The sequence below is a fragment of the Lepisosteus platostomus genome, chromosome 10 (genome assembly GCF_059453375.1).
Source record: "Lepisosteus platostomus isolate fLepPlt1 chromosome 10, fLepPlt1.hap1, whole genome shotgun sequence".
NCBI classification, from domain to species: domain Eukaryota; kingdom Metazoa; phylum Chordata; class Actinopteri; order Semionotiformes; family Lepisosteidae; genus Lepisosteus; species Lepisosteus platostomus.
In genome coordinates, this window is record NC_142620.1 from 47,615,235 (window position 1) to 47,631,958 (window position 16,724).

Consider the following 16,724-nt stretch of genomic DNA (forward strand, 5'->3'; position numbering starts at 1 on the left):
GATCTTAGCTACAGTACGTAAAATAACTCCTCCTTGGAGCCACAGTGTCATTCAGCAGGAAGGGACAAGAATCCACATGGCCTGTGAGGGAAGCACCATTTCCTCTGTAAAGATCATTTTTCATTTTGTCACTGGCTTTAAATATATGTTTTGCACACAGGACAAAAATAGAGGACTGACAGTCCTCATGAGTACATAGATAACTTCTGAAAAGCTGAAAACAAGCTGCAGCCTGGCGGATTTAAAATAAGCTAATTCTATAGTTAATTTGAAAATGACATTGAATGTTCGATCTTAAAGCTGTTAAGTTAGGCGGGAATAGAAGGTAGATACAGTATACTTTACTGCTGGTGGTTGGTTCGTTGGTCACCCTTTGTGCTACAGGTATGGTGATTATTTTTTAATCTTGCTTAAGCATGAGTTATTCTGTCATAATATGTATCACACACCTCCATTTTTCAAGCTTTTTTTAACGTTTAATATTTTGTGAAGAAGGGGAGCAAAAGGGCACCATTTTCTGTAAATCTTGTGCATATTTTTGCAGGTGCTCATTGGCTGAAACTCCCTGTGAGGCCATAAATGATACAGTATTGTAGTCACCTTTAAACACAAGTAGAGGATTTCAGCGATACAATCTCTGCTTTTATTCTAGTTTTCTGGTTATAACGAAGCTCACAAACTTTTAGATACCTTTTGAAATAGGTCTACATGCTATTTTTCACATGAAGCCATCCGAAACATCTTAGTATTCCTTCACTGTATTTGATTGTTTTGCTCAGATGGATGTAAAACCACACATTCTGTCTTAGCTGCCCACTTCTTCTTTAATGATTTTTTATTTGCCAGGCTCTGTTGTTGGATTACGTCAGGGAGGCCCTATAGCAAGAATGCAAACGGCCAAAAAGTAGCTTGGGAACACAGGCTTTATGCCAGGAGAACTCTGGCCTCTTGTTAGTACTCTGGGACTTGGGGGATTTAGGAATGTGGATATGTGCGTGAAATGCTGAGTCTCAAGAAAATAAAAAAGCATAACTAATCATGGGAATAAAAACAATTATGTGCCATAACAGGGTTGTGAACATGAGATAAGAATTATGTTTGTACAGTTGTTTTTTACACAAAAATGACTTTATCTTCTACTTACTTTGCTTTCTGTTGATTGAATATTGACCTTTTACTGTCTCGATACATTGCTGACATGCCCTACAAAGGACAAACGATAAGTGTTTGAAAAACATGGAATTTTATGTGCGTACAATATGTTAGGTTTAAAATAGCAATGGTATTGTATGTGTTGGGGATAAGCTTGTATCACTGAAGAGACAGGTGTAAAAAACTTACAACATACCTAAACTAAAATAAGGTAGCATGGTAATTGTTTATTTATTAAAAGAGTTACTAGAGTTTTACAGTATGTGGTTGTCTTTGAAAACTCCTTTAAAAAAAATCCTTTTTCCAAATGTTAAAATACTGCATTTTAATATGTTTAGTAGTATGAGTGACATTTTATAGTAAAACACACTCATGATTGAAGTGATTATGTCACATTGTACTGTATACTGTATTGTTTTTGAGTTGGTTTCCTTTTTTCTTGACATCAAATTTGTGAATGCCTCTGGAAAACACCATGTCTGCGAAAAACAACATTCTTCCAAAAGGCTTTGAAACAGACTGATTTAAATTTTACACAATCTACTCAAGCCTGAGGGTCACTTACAGTTACATTCCATCCACTTGGGTTGTACAGTACTTTGCCATCTGGCAGATGTGATCCACAATAAAACTGGATGTACTACAATAGATCCTGTTTGTCAGCCAGCTGTTCTTACAGTGCTCTCAATTAAGTTATCTTGTGTCAAATTAATAAATGCGTCCTCACAGTTGTTTTGAGAATTTAGTTATGAGACAATTACCATGCTTTATTTTTGCTTTGGTTACTTCTCCAATATGATCTTAAATGCTGTCATCTGTTTGAACTTAAAAGTGATCAAGGGATTAAAAGTGTAAAATATATTCTTCATGGTGCTGATATTATGTTGTACAAGGATGACTTTAATATGGCTCACAGGATACTAGAGCTCCTAGAGACCTCTTTAAACTGCCTGCAGCTAATATATTTAACAAACTAAATATAGCTTAACCGATTGCTAGTTGCTACCTTTGCCAAGGAAGCAAAAGCAAATATATGTGTGGGATTTTGAAACTGATGTCATTTTAGGTAAATCTAACACAGTTTTTGCTCTTGATCTTTCAGTTGCAATAGTCGATTTCTGGTTTGAAGCTACATGTTCTTTTTTTTTCTTTTGAAAATTTAAATTACATTCACTTTGTATTATATAGTACCAAACATGAGACTTATCTAGACTTTTGTAGTTATGCTAACTGATAAAGTGGAGAACTTAAACAGTACTGTATGTGCTTGGACCAGTTTGGATCAAGATTAATATAGAAAGCAACATAACCCAACTGGTTTCTATTTTTTTTCTCTTTTTTTTTCAGAACTTGAGGCTAAAGAAGCATGCAGCTGGCTGCGAGCTGCTGGCTTTCCACAATATCCACAGTTGTATGAAGGTAATAATGTCCAGCATCATAAATACAAGGACAGTATATCAAATGCAGAAGTGCCATACTGTAGGCAGGAGGAGCTTTAGCTCTTGTGAGTGTATGAGGATGCTTAGAACCTTTTTATCAGCCAGTTTTCCATCCTTTTATCCCCCCCAGAAAAAAGCACCAAAGTAATATATACACATTTAACTTCCAACAAATGCCTGATAAAGATATTTTAAGCTGTTATCAAATTCTGAGTTTTATTTCCTTTTCCATTACAGTTAATTAGAAAGACATTCAGATCTGACTCTCAAACATTTAATAGTCACCTTCTAAAATCAGCAGACCGCTTCTTCAAATTTATCTTCCTGCTGATTTCCCAATGCAAGACCCGGTAAATTACTTTTAATAGCATAATGATATCAGTAACACATGACCACCCACATGCAAGTAATAATGGTATACGTGAAAATGGAAATAATACCAGGATTAGCATAGCAACACATAAATCAGTTTTGAGATAATCATCCAAATCAGTTGCATTGTCAGAGCACAATTTTTACTGGTAGCAGCACTGTCATTAATGCTGTCATCCTCTCTAAAACCTAATTTAGAAACAAAAACCACTTGATGGGCTTATATGGCTCTTATACTGTATGACTATTTGAAAGGAACAAATAGTAGGTTTATTCCATGCTGAAAAGAGAAGAGAGAAAACAACGTTTTGGCTGTGAAGCCTTCTTCAGGTGTAGAAACCGTTAATACTTCTTATATGGCTCTTGCTGTTTAAATAATAGTCCGAGTACAAGTTAGAATGTGCATAACTTTAAGAATGCTAATTAATCCTAGACACTTGAGAGCAACTATAAAAATGTAATGCTTATATACTAATTAAGAAAAGTTTGATGCTTGAAACAGTATTAACTACAGTGTAAAGTGGATATGCTAAATAATTCACAGCATCACAGTAATACACCATTCTAACTCATAGCCTGATCTCATTAGAATGTAGAAGTTAAGCAAGGTTGGTAACTTGGTAGCTGAAGCTAAGCAGAGGCAGTACAATCATGGGATGCTTTAAATGGGATTCTGCAATAATTCACAAGTATTATTGGTCGACCAGTAGGTGATACTCTTCCTTATAGACCTTTATTGATGCATGCCCCAGAAGTAACAGTGGACACTTTATTGTGTTGTATTGTACTTTACTGTTTGAAGAAAAATCTGTTGAATAAGGTGTAAAACTGAGGTCCTAACTGCTTAGCTACAAAGTATCCCATGGCACTATTTTAATTATAGGGATGTTAAACTCAGTGTCCTATCTACATGTCACTTGCATAAATCTGGCCTCCCCGAAGTTCCAATTTAATTAATCTGGTGTAGGAATTTCACACTTCTTTACCTGATCTACGGTGTAGTGAGGGGAGGGGGGGACTGGGGGTCCTGGCTCACAGTGGATGTCATATGTCATTCAGATGGGCCCTGCACTACAGTATTAGGTGGTATGGTACCCTTTTTAATGTGAAACTATAGCTTTATAAAGTTTCAAGTATTTATTATATTTTAAAAGGAACAGAATAAAGCACCAAGGGTCAATCTAGATTGAATCTTTTTCTTCCATATAGTCAGATATATATATAGACCTATATACAGTATATAGTCAGATACTCATTCACCTCTACATTGCACAATTATCTGACAATTTAATATCCTTAGTTTTGAATTTAAATTGGATCTCCATTTTTAGTCCAAAAAAGAAAGAAACTCAGTGACTGGTGTGGCTGTCAGGCTGTTCTTTGTTTTTTTTTATCTGAGAAGTAACATTCGCTTGCTTTGCTTTGACCACATCCAGTCCTTCAGCTTGTGGCAATGTGTCAAAAATCACAACTTTTAACTCTCAGTGGCCTTGGGAGGAGGGAGAATGGAGGAACAATAGCTGGAAATGAGACACGGCAGGAATGTTAAGAGCCACACAGAGAGGGAAAAAAAACAGGCATAAAACGTAGGCATTAATATGACTGAAACAGGAGAAAGCTTCTCTTCATATTAGAAAATATTTCATATCCATTTTCCCTTTGGGACTGAAGCGGTATGGAAATAGTCAGTTTACCATGTGCGAAGTGTGAGTCATCCTGATACTGAGTATTAGTATTAAAAAACTGTATGGGTAATTGCATCGTTTTGGCTTATTAATTATAATCTTATTAAATAGATGCATTTCCTAAATAAAACTGGTCATAAAAATTCAGAAGCTATTAATGATGCAGAGCAAAGGGCTTGAGTATCGTCCTTCATTTTCAATAATATTTCTTTAGCATGGAACTCATTGATCTACATTGCTGTGTTATCTTGCAAATTAACAAATATATGTCATTGCTATGACCAGTGCTTGAAATTTCTAAACACATGCTAAACATGTGCTTATGCTGTCTGTGTCACATTTGTATTTATAGTACAAGTGTATGAACTACTTAAGCAGCATCCTCTTTCTACTGATGCTTGCTTCTGATGAAAACCATTGTTAAGGCTGTATTAGGGTGATGTAAGTTGCATTTTTCGGCTATGAGTAATTTCCACAAATTATTTGTGGCCAGTTTGGGTTGGCACACTTTTACCTTGTGCATTTAAATAAGGTATGCATAAGTCAAGGATGATAATTTGCTGTTATCTTAAAAGCACAATTCAGGTCTGTTCTGATTGTGGTACTACACATTTCACAAAGGAGACCTGCAAATCGTTTATTAGTTGGGCCTTAATTATTCAGTAATCAGACATATTTTGTCGCATAAAAAAATGATTTCAACTGTTAGCAGTCCTGATTAGTTCTTAATTGTTTGTAATCTGTAAAATAAAGAGCTTTTTAATTTTGCTGTTCTTATATGGTTGAGCTGTTTGAAGATATTCTTCAGTTACTGCAGTTTTTCACAGTATGTTTTGACTATTTTTGCTTCGGTTTCCTGTCGTTTTTATGAGTGAATGAAACCCTTACAAATTTGATAAGTACCATACGATATCTTTTTTTTAATGTAATCCAAGTGCCTTAATGCATATTTCATGTTTCATCATTTTTCAGAATGTCTGCTACAGTGTGAAACAAAATGATTTAAAATATTTAAATTGGGAACATTGGCTTAACAACTTTAGCAAGAACTTCCATTGAGCCCCTGGTGATTTAGAAAGCCTCTCTATGCTTGGATACAAAATGATGGCGAGAATTCTATTTAACATTCTAACAGGTTTCAGACACTTAGCAAGATGAGAAATATTAAAGAGGGAGATTGTAGGTAGGTCAAATATGCTATAGAATATATGTTTAAAGAGGTGTCTCAAGTAGTTGGAAGGGTGAATGAAGTATTAGTATGAGAATAGTCGGATTTTCCTGACATAAATTGCAGTGTGATGGTTTTTCATGTTTATTACATAGAAAATAGGTATATACTCGGGTTCAATTGCTTTACTAGACCACTCTGACATCTATGGTTACAGCATTAATATAAATTCATGGACAAGTGAGAATGTAAGACAGGTTGTCAATCTAGCAGTTCATTTTTTAATTCTCCAAAGGACTCATTGAGTAATCAAAAAGTAACTGGCTAATTTTCGAACATTGCGATAAAACACAACATTTGTAATTAGTTTTTTTTTCTTTCATTAAGAGATTAATGCTGGTCTTATGTTTTTACCATAAAATACTGCTTGTTGAGGTCATTGTAAATGTGCCTAGCAATTTCATGAGGTCTTGCCTGGGATTGCTAAGTAAATCAAGCTGCAGTAAAGACCAGAAGCCCATCCCCCATCAGTGGCACAGCAGGAATCATTACACAGTTTAGTTGGAGAGACTGATAAAAGTTATGGATCAGTGGCAATTCATTGATATGCAGTCTGTTTGAACCATGTTTTTTTTACAGCTTAATAAGAAATATTAATGCACAACTGTCTTAAATCCTGAATATATTCACTCTCACTCTATATGTTGAACATTAAGTTGGAAGCACAGTATTTATTTGCTTGAGTTTAACAGTGAAATCTCTTTTTCTCAAGCTTCTGTCTCTATTGTACAGTATATCTGTAAATATAAAAAGTAAACTTGTTCTGTGATGTGACACTTGTCATTCTTACATTTCAGACTCACAGTTTCCGATTGATATTGCTTCTGTGAAGAAAGATCATGATTTTCTTGACCGGGATTCGCTGAAATCCCTTTGCAGGTAAGCAAAGCTGTCAGTTTCCTCATCATTCATAGCATTTTCTCTGGATTTTAGAGTTTAATACCTGTAGTGCTTCAGAATTTACAACCAGCCCAGAAAGCCTATTTTATATACAACAAGAAAGTATATGACTGTTCATTGCTAGTAAGTACATAGACATGAGAGTTCTTCAATAATTGCTTGTTCTGTTGCTTTACTGCATTGTTACAATCTCAAAAGAAAGACTCTCAAAAAGAAATCACTTTGTTCTCTGCATGGGAAGTGTTGTTTACACATAAATTGAGGCCTGGGACTGTGCATAAGGGTGGTTTTCCGTTGGAAGAAAAAAAATGCTCTCTGGGAAGCAACAAAGCAATATCAGGTACCAGGGTTTATAACAAAGGCCTAAATCATTATTTTTTGAACAAATATTTGTGTTGAATATCCATTTATTTTGTGGACGATATTTTCCTCATTGCTGTTCAATTTTCTAACTTAATCACAACAGCTGTTTCTAATTTGTGAAATAAGATTTTTCATTAAAAAACATGTATTTCTTTTACCATTGTGCTCATTTTTTAAAGTGCTTAAGGTGACTTGTCAGTTAAAGGTTCACTCTGCTCTTAGCCCTATCACTGCTCTTTTAGGGCTATGAGTAGTACACATTGATTAGAGGCTGAGTGCTTTATAAATTAGTTGTGCAAAATGTTCTTCAAATGTGATTTTTATGGCCTAGGGATGTGATAGGGCTTTCATATTCAAATAAAGTTAGACATAACTCCCTGAAGAAGAAACCAAGTGTCCAGTAGATTTTGTATTCTGTCATACCCACGGGGAAGTTCATTTGTTTTCTCAGTAATGTTTTACATGTCAGTAAATGCACAAGTGAATTTGTTGTTAAGCTTTCAGAGTCAACTTTGCTACAGTGATAAAAAAATAACAAAAACTTAGAGTTTTGCTTTAATCCTAGTAACATGAACAGTTTTATTCAAAATAAAGTGTCTATATTAGTCAGATAAAATGGACAGGTAGGCAGTTTGTTAATTCTGCTTGTATTACATGGGTCAGTAACTTTTAAAATAATTTGGGACAATTTCACATGCTATGGAAGAAAATATTATGTACCAAATTAAATAGATATTCATATGCCTCAGTGTTGCAAAAATTAAATCAACACTTCAAACTCTAGAGGCTTGAAATCTCTAATGATTTTATTTTACCCTATTGTAAACTAATGTGAGCTTTATTTTTTATATTAGAGAGACTAATTGAGAAAATACTATCTTTCATGGTTAATATCAGTTGGGTTTGTCAGTTTTTCCCCTTCTTGTCCAGTTTTTATAGAGCAATGGCTTTAATGTTCTACACTTTAAGCAGATACTAACGGAAAACAATTTTAAATGTGAGACATTTTAATCTATTATGTACTACTCCATAATTTAGTATATTCTAGTGGATTGCATGATTATGTGAATGCCATTGTTTTATCAGTGAACACATTTTGTTAAATTACTGCTTGTGTACTGTAGTTACTGTACCTCCTTACTTTCACCTCAACACCAGCAGCTTAGTGACAGACAAAAGTGCTTCCAATTGCTGATAAGTCTTGCTTTTGTGGAATATTCCAAAAATAACTTGAACTTTAAAATGTAAACCATTCACGCCTGAATTAAAAGCCAGAAAGATTTAAACCTTGTGAATGTGTATAATCGGGAAAACAGTGCTCTCTCTCTACAATATTCTGTGAAACTTTGTAATCTAAATAGAATCTTCACTATTAAATGAAAGAATAATTGAGAAACCATATTGTTGCATGTGTTTGTGATGAACTGTTTTGCTCTTCTAAGATAACCTTAAATCTAATTCTCTTTAAAAAAGAAAATAAAATGTTGTGGAGTCTTATGGCTTTGAGGTAAAGAATTTGCTGGCTTGGTCTTATTCAAAAACTCTATTAATTTATAAAGGATTTACATCCTCCGAGTCCTGTTTGCCTAAAGGCTTGTTGACACTGTTGTTCTTCAGCAAACTGCTTTGTATTGACAGCTGAGACTTACAAGTACAGTACCTGGGGTGGGCTTCTCCTTTCAGCAGTCATGTGTGTATCCTATCTGAGTGTTAACAGTTTTGGGTTACAAGGTTGGTTGATTTTATTTTTGGCTTTGTTATTTTCCTCTTAGGAGACTGACAACCCTAAACAAGTGTGCGTCTATGAAGCTGGAGGTCCACTTTCAACGTAAGCAGGTAGGCACAACCGAGAACAAAAGCAGCTACATAAATAATTGACAGTCCTTTGTGTAAGTAAAATTATTTGAAAGCTTTCCAATTTAAGTTACCGTTATTCTGTGATACAACCGTAGAATCAACACTCTGCAGCTGTTCTTTTCAATTCTCAGCTTTGTCATTTTTTTTCTAGAAATCATGTGAATTTGTTAACATCACTGTGACTTCTAAGTACAGAGTATTTTTGTCTGTAATGATTTAATTGAATCTGCCAAGCACTTTGATGTTAAAAGATGTAGAAACTGTTTGAATACTTTTTGTTGTGTCTCATATTAAAGTTAAAATGGGACATAAAGGCATTCTTTCTATTAAAAAGCTTTGCAGCACTGATAAGATCTGCTTGCTGTTAAATCACAGTTTTGTTCTGTTTAGAGTGAAGACTCAGAGGAGGAGGACTTGTGTGCCATCAGTGACCGTTGGGCATTCCAACGGGATAGCAAAAGATGGTCTAGGTTGGGCTCCCTTTCTGCTCCCACACCTCATAGCACCGAGGTTCTTCAGACCACCATGAAGACTTCAGCCAGTCGGGAGAGTGTCCTGAGTGACTTCAGTGACCTCGAAGCCACTTCCATTCACAGCCACAGCAGTTGCAGTACGGGGAGCACAAAAGGAACAACTCCTTGTCAGATTTCCATAGCGGAGCCATTTCCCAGTTTTACCTCTCGCAGTTCTGATTCGACTGCACTCTCCAGTCACAGTTTGACAGAGTCCTGCTCTTCTAAAGATCTCCTTACATCAAAAGAGAAACCAAAAAAGCGGTCGAAGAGCTTCCTGAGGAAAATTGAATCTTTCAGGCGAAAGGATAAAGAAAGAGAAATTGATAATGGAAAGGACTCTGCCATCCAAAGTGTGAATAGCCAAAACGGACTTCTACAACCTCCTGTGAGCTTGCATTGTACTACCAACGACAGCCTTCCAGGCTTGAAACAGAACATTAAAGAGAGAGGCAGTTCTTCTTTCAAAAGAAGGACAAAGACAATTTGTAGGACTGCAGTTGATCTTTCTTCATCAGGAGGTAGAGGGAAACAGAAACAGAGGTCCAAATGTAGTGGACTTTACTTAGAGGACTATGAGATAAGTTTGAAGAATCCCAGCCAAACAGAACACAAACATGTGCTGGAGAATTCATTTGTGCATCTTCCCAGAGACCATAAGCCAGGGACTTTCCCCAAATCTCTCTCCATTGAGAGTTTATGTCCAACTCCAAATGATAATCTTTGCAGCTGGGCCTCAGGCAATATGTCAATTGATATTTCAGTCTGTAGCAGCAATGAGTCTCAAGGCTTCGGAAGATTTCATGCAAGGAGGAATTCTTGTAGTTCTACAGGGAGTGTCTATGACAATGTACCAGAGGTGCTTGGCAGCTCAGAACAAATTTTTAATATGGGAAGGGTGGATGTTTTTGAGCACTTGGATGATATTATTCAGCATGTCCATGGGCTACAGCAGAATGTAGAATTCTGGTCAAAGAGAATCTGTCCAGAACTTGAGGATGTTGACTCTGAGCTAACAGAGGAAAACGTTTACCCCTCTAGTCTCCATTTTGAAGAGCAGTCCATGTCAGATGTGGGAACTGCAGCAAGTGACCTTGACAGTACAGGGAATTCATTAAATGAAGCAGAAGAGATGGAAATGAGGGATCGGAGAGATTCTGGTGTGGGCGCATCTTTAACTAGGCCAAACAGGTCAGAAAGTGTATTTTATTTCAGAAAATTACTTTTAAAGAATAAGCTAGGTATAAGAATGCAGTTACTTAATAATATGGCATTGAAAGTAATTTGATGTAATAACAAGTTAATGTAATTAAGAAGATAATACTGATACAGTATTACTGATACTTTTACTTTTGTGTTTGATTAGTTTGAGGTTACTGTAACTTTGTGTGTACTGTAATTCATGGGGGTAAAGTAGAAATTGTAATGTGCCAGCAATTCTTTGGTTCCTGCTACATTGTTTGTGTTGTGTTTTATTTTAAATGCAGATTTCTGGAGTTACCATTTACATTTCAAATGCATTCTGTACTTGAACTTGAACTCCTCAAAGTCTGCTTTCCTGAACAAATCTACTTTGTTGAGGGAGTTTTATCAGTATAACTTGGTTTGAAAATACTGTACCAATTGGTAGTTTGCTGTGACTTAGAACTATGGGTAAATGAGAAGATGTAAGTTGTCATGTCAGAGAACATATAAGATATAAAATTTAGTAAATATGACCTTGTTGTTTTAGGAAACTACGGTGGCACAGCTTCCAGAACTCTCACAGGCCAAGCCTTAACTCAGCATCTCTGGAGATAAACCGGCAATCAGCAACCCAACTGAACCTGCTGCAGAAGTTCTCACTACTGAGACTGACCGCCATGATGGAAAAATACTCAGTGCCCAACAAGCAGGGCTGGAGCTGGTTAGTATTATGCTCAGTGGAAACTTAATTATAACTGCAAGCTTTTCCTTTAAATACTATGTATAATGCATACTTGGGAAGAGGAGAAAAAAACACAAAAGACTGCCAAGATCACCCATTGCATCTGTGGTTAACATTTAAATTACTGTTTATCTTAATTAGCTAAAATATTGAAAAATTTGTTTATAATTCCATCAAATATGGTTGTCAAATTTGTAAAAACTAACTTGTTTTAGTACATGAGTGAATGCATGTTTTCATTTGGGCATGTGTATAATATCATGAATGTCCCAGCACCTGTGACTCACTTTCAAATGAATCAGTGTTTCTTACTGTTTCTGATGACCACATAAAGTAGAGTCTTTTATCATTTCGTTGAATGTACTCTTACAGAGTTACCCTATTAACCCGAAGTACAGTAGATTTTTTTGTGCAAACTGTTAACAAGTCATCTGGGCATTAAATATTGCTTACCCATGCTGCATAGATTTGACAGTGCATGTTTGTTGACCTAAATTTGTGCTCTTTTCATGATTGTAGGACGGTGCCAAAGTTCATGAAAAGAAGCAAAGTTCCTGACTACAGGGACAAGAATGTCTTTGGTGTCCCCCCCATTATCAACGTACAGAGAAGTGGGCAACCTCTTCCACAGAGCATCCAGCAAGCAATGAGATACATCCGGAGTCGGTGTCTAGACCAGGTAGGGCAATTTTTCTTTACTATAGCCTGCTTTGATTTTCAAAAATATGACAGAAGGACATTATTCTAAAAAGGTGTTATTAAGCTTACTGTAATGTACAGATTCATTCTTGTCATTTTGAAATTCTTTTTTTACTGACATTAGGATTATTTTGCTTGGAAACAGTTACATGCCTTTTTAAAAAACTTTCCTTTGCTATAGGTTGGTATTTTCCGTAAATCAGGAGTGAAGTCTCGGATCCAGATGCTGAGGCAGCTCAATGAGAATTCCCCTGATCACGTGAGCTATGAGGGACAGTCGGCCTATGATGTAGCTGACATGTTGAAACAGTATTTCAGGGATCTTCCAGAGCCCGTCTTTACTGGCAAGCTGACGGACACATTCCTGCAGATCTACCAATGTGAGTATGAGAATAAGAGAGCAGGAAGCCACAACCTGCTGCACCGTCATTCTTTTGTTTTTGATCTGCGCCTTAAAAAGTCGTTAATCAAGCTGAAACAGAAGTGACGTATTATAATTGTTTTCCCTGTTCTTTTTGGATTTTTTTCTGCTCATTCTTTATTAAAGAGTTTTGTGCTTTCTGTTTTGCCATCTATTTCTTATTCAACATCTACTCTGCTCTTCAACAAGTGAAGTAAAACAAGAAATCTATCAGAAACATAGGCTGAATTTGCATTTTTATGAAATAACCTGAATCCTGTCCTTTCTGCCACATCACAGTCATGTCTGCTTGTTTAGATTAATCAGATTGGAGTATCTCCACGGGCAGGCTGCATTGTACTACCAATGAGAGCCTTTCAGGCTGGAAAAAGAACATTAAAGAGAGAGGCAGTTCTTCTTCCAGAAGAAAGACCTAAACAGTTTTATCACGGGGTAGAGAGAAGCAGGATAAGAAATCCAAATGTAGTGGACTTTACTTTGTAAAAAAAGGGTACGTCTACTGTCAGGCTGTTACAGCGCACATCCTTTTTGCTCTGAAGCTAATTATATTCTTGGCCAGCCTCGCTTGTCCTTTCTCTCTCGATCCAGTCGAGTTCACTCCCATTTTGTTTCAGGTGTCCCAAAGGATCAGCGTCTGCAGGCAGCACAGGCGGCGGTCATCCTGCTGCCGGATGAGAACCGGGAAGTGCTGCAGACCTTGCTCTACTTCCTGAGCGATATTGCCTCCGCCCAGGATAACCAGATGACTGCAGGCAACCTGGCTGTGTGCCTGGCCCCCTCCATCTTCCATCTCAATGTCTCCAAAAAGGAGGGCACCTCCCCCAGGTACTAACATTTCTCTTTGACATTGTCTTGACGCTGAAACTTGCAGTCCCAGCAACTCTGCAAAGGAAGTCCACTGTGCTGGCAGTGGGGACAATTAGACCTTTTAGTTGATCTACATACAATCCTAGTAGCCAACAGTAGTTTGCCGGCCTTTGGGTTTCATTTATTTATGTTAGTTTCTTTTCTTTAGGGAGAAACTCTGGGATGTGACAGGGAGTGTGTAAGATGTCTCCGATAAAGAACTTCACAGCTGCAGATATTATTTCTAATACAATCAGATTCAGACCTTAGATTGTAATATCATTTAGAATAAACTGTACTGATACTTCAAAGAGAATGCACAATTGAGATAAATGTGTGAACCCTTTCTGCCACAAATGAGTTATTAATACTATATTCTTTAAAATGTTATGCTGTAGATTAGTAGTAAATAGGGGTGTTGAAATTCTGATTTTTTTCCAAAAATGGGTAAATGTTTCAAAATGGGGTGTGGTTATTTAATGAAGAACTCAAATTATTATTGTATTTAATCAAAAGAAAATTCAGATATTAGTTTAAATAAAAGCAATGTTTGTCCACAAGGTACAGGTGACTGCTGTCTCTGAAAAAAGCAGATGTCTGGAACAAAAAAGTCCACTGTTTCTTCCTTCATTCTTCATTATTGCTTGTAATTTTCAATTAGCTACTCTCTCAGTTGGAAAAAAAAGGTTATGTAAAAGTAATACATTTTTTTTACTGTAAATCTATAATCAGAAAATTCTCTGATTATTAATCCTAACCTTTTAGGATTTGAAGGCTGGTTGAGAAAAATTGTTCTTTTCCACCCTCTATTAATAGTATTTCAGTTATAGTATCTGTACAGTCTTGTCTTCAGCATCACATTAGATAGTCCTTGCCATTTTCTCAAACATTTCTCTTGTGATACTCAGAAACAGGGGAACTACAGTGTCTCTAGTGTCTTTATTCACACAGCTTGTCAGGCTGTCATAACCAGTGAACCCTGGAATTTTGAAGCAAAATGTCTTGTTCTTATAGAGATTTATTTCTCCTGACCTGTTAAATGTACCCTTTCACAAAAATAGGGAAAGCTGCTGTTGGCAGCCTTGTCAAAATGCTGTTGAATTTTATGAATACGCATGTCTTTCACACTGAATTGTTTGCTCTTGTTATAAGAACATTTTGTTTTTTGATTGGCTTAGCTGTCTAACGTAAGATTTACTCATCTTTTACTGAATTCCAAGGTAATAGAAATCAGCTCTGTGCTACTTCATTTTACATTCCATTCAGTAGAAATGATACCAAAAGCTATATCACCCTGCAATTCACAACTGGCAACCCACTGAGTCTAAGCAGGTGTGAGCCTGTCCAGAACCTGGATGGGAGACCTCCTGGGAAAGATAAGGTTGCTGGTGGAAGAGGTATTAGGGGTCACTTACCCTGCAGTCTGTCAGGGTCACAATGCCCCAGTATAATGACAGGGACACTATACTGTAAAAAGATGCTGTGCTTGAGATGAGACATAAAACCGAGAACCTGATGTCTGTGGTTATTTAAAAAATCCCAGGGCCTAGAAAAGAGTAGGGTTGTTAACCTGGCAGCCTGTCCAAGTTTCCCGTTGGCATTTACCAATCATGGCCTCCTAATAATCCCCATTTATGAACTTGCTTCATTGCTCTGTTCACCTCCTCACTGATAGCTGGTGTGTGTTGAGTGTACTGTGTACACTGTGACTGCTGCTGCATCATCCAGGTGGGTGCTGCACACTGGTGGTAGAGGGTGCTCAGTAATAATGTAAATTATTATTATTATTCAGTGTTACAAAATCAGAACAGTAGTCTTTGTAATACCCTATCTACTGGCTCATATACATTCACTGTATATTCATATATAAATTAGTTGATTTTGTAAATGTTATTTTTCTTTTGGGAAAATTTCAGAATAGATATGTTGCTTATAAGTGCCATAATTAATGTCTACACTTGCCAAGTGAATAATACTCCATTATAGCATTAAAATCAATAACAAAATTTTAGTCTTAAACATTCTTACGGTATTCAGTCTTCCTTGAGCAGTTATAAAGTGTGTACGGTATTAGTGACTGGAGGGACCTATCTTGGAATGGGAGTGGACTTCAACAAATTTGTCTTTTATAATGGTGGAGATAGGGATGTTCTCTTTCAACGATTGTATCTTTATGTTTCTTGTTCCAAAAAGACTCTTAAATACATAGCATTTATTTAGTGTGAACAAACATTGAACCAAGTGAATGTGATGTTATTTAATATAAGCTTACTAAGATGGGGGATATGGAACTGGAAAAGGCTGCAGTTTATCAGAGGATTAAAAATCACTGTTCTAGAATAATTAGATTAATTGTCACTAATGACGTAATTGTCATAATAACAACATTGATATAATATTCAGGGCATTACCATATAAATATATTCTCATGGAGGGTTATACAGTATATGACAGAGATACATGCATCAATAAGAGGTTGCTGTTAAAGTGCAAACTCAATATACTGAATTTCATTTCAGCACAGTTATAGATGTACCATGATTATTATCATATCTCCCAAGGCAGATACTGAATGTTTTATTGCTTTGGAATAGAGGGCAAATTCTGTAGTCTTCAATGATGAGGGTCAATATGTTGATAGATTCTCTAGCTTTGTCAAGTGTAAGCCCATCAATCAAGTGATGTGTGTTCCCAAATTAAGTTTTAAAGAAGATGACTGCGTTAATGACAGTGCCTTTTCAAGCTTTTCTTTGAGCTCTGTTGAATAACTTTCAAGCAGTACCACTGTTTCACATCTTAAAATTTAGTCTGAAGGCTTCATACTGTTCTTAAGGAGAAAATGTTCCTTTGTATTGCACTCGTGCTAATGAACTTATTTACTGACTTCATTGTCCAGTGAAACACGTTTTTCTTGAATATGGGCCACTGAAATGCATTTTGTTTTTCTTGGTAGAATTTATTCCACACACATATTGCATGTTTATTATTTTGTTAGAAGCAATGCAGTGGCAGCTTGTTAATGTTTTTTACATTTTTTCACATGATGTTGTCAGATATATTTTCGATAGATACAGATTCCAACTTTTAAGTGCTCAATGTATGCACAGATACACAGGGTTTGTGTTTTTTTTTTCTTTTGGCGGGTTCTCTGATTAAAAAATGATTCTTTATAGAATTTCTGAATTCTGTATCTGATATTATCTTAGCACTTGGCAGAGGCCATCCGGCACAGACAGGACACATTTTTCAGATCGAATATCAGTTACATACTGAAAATAATTTAATTATGATAGGTCATTAGACAAGAATACAACTGAATCATA

General features: G+C 36.2%; 1 protein-coding gene across 6 annotated transcripts in view; it reads left to right on the forward strand.

The window, feature by feature from the left end:
- stard8 (StAR related lipid transfer domain containing 8) overlaps window positions 1-16,724 on the forward strand; it is an 83,560-nt gene that overhangs the window by 56,565 nt on the left and 10,271 nt on the right. For 5 of the 6 annotated variants that reach the window (XM_088596790.1, XM_088596792.1, XM_088596791.1 and 2 more), the window contains 8 exons: window positions 2,500-2,571; window positions 6,674-6,755; window positions 8,912-8,975; window positions 9,387-10,699; window positions 11,241-11,414; window positions 11,955-12,114; window positions 12,316-12,514; window positions 13,170-13,380. In XM_088596790.1, coding sequence (XP_088452916.1) covers window positions 2,500-2,571; window positions 6,674-6,755; window positions 8,912-8,975; window positions 9,387-10,699; window positions 11,241-11,414; window positions 11,955-12,114; window positions 12,316-12,514; window positions 13,170-13,380 — 2,275 coding nt within the window. Of the gene's footprint in view, window positions 1-199; window positions 385-2,499; window positions 2,572-6,673; window positions 6,756-8,911; window positions 8,976-9,386; window positions 10,700-11,240; window positions 11,415-11,954; window positions 12,115-12,315; window positions 12,515-13,169; window positions 13,381-16,724 lie in introns of those variants that run through there. The other variant, XM_088596795.1, reaches the window with a different exon arrangement.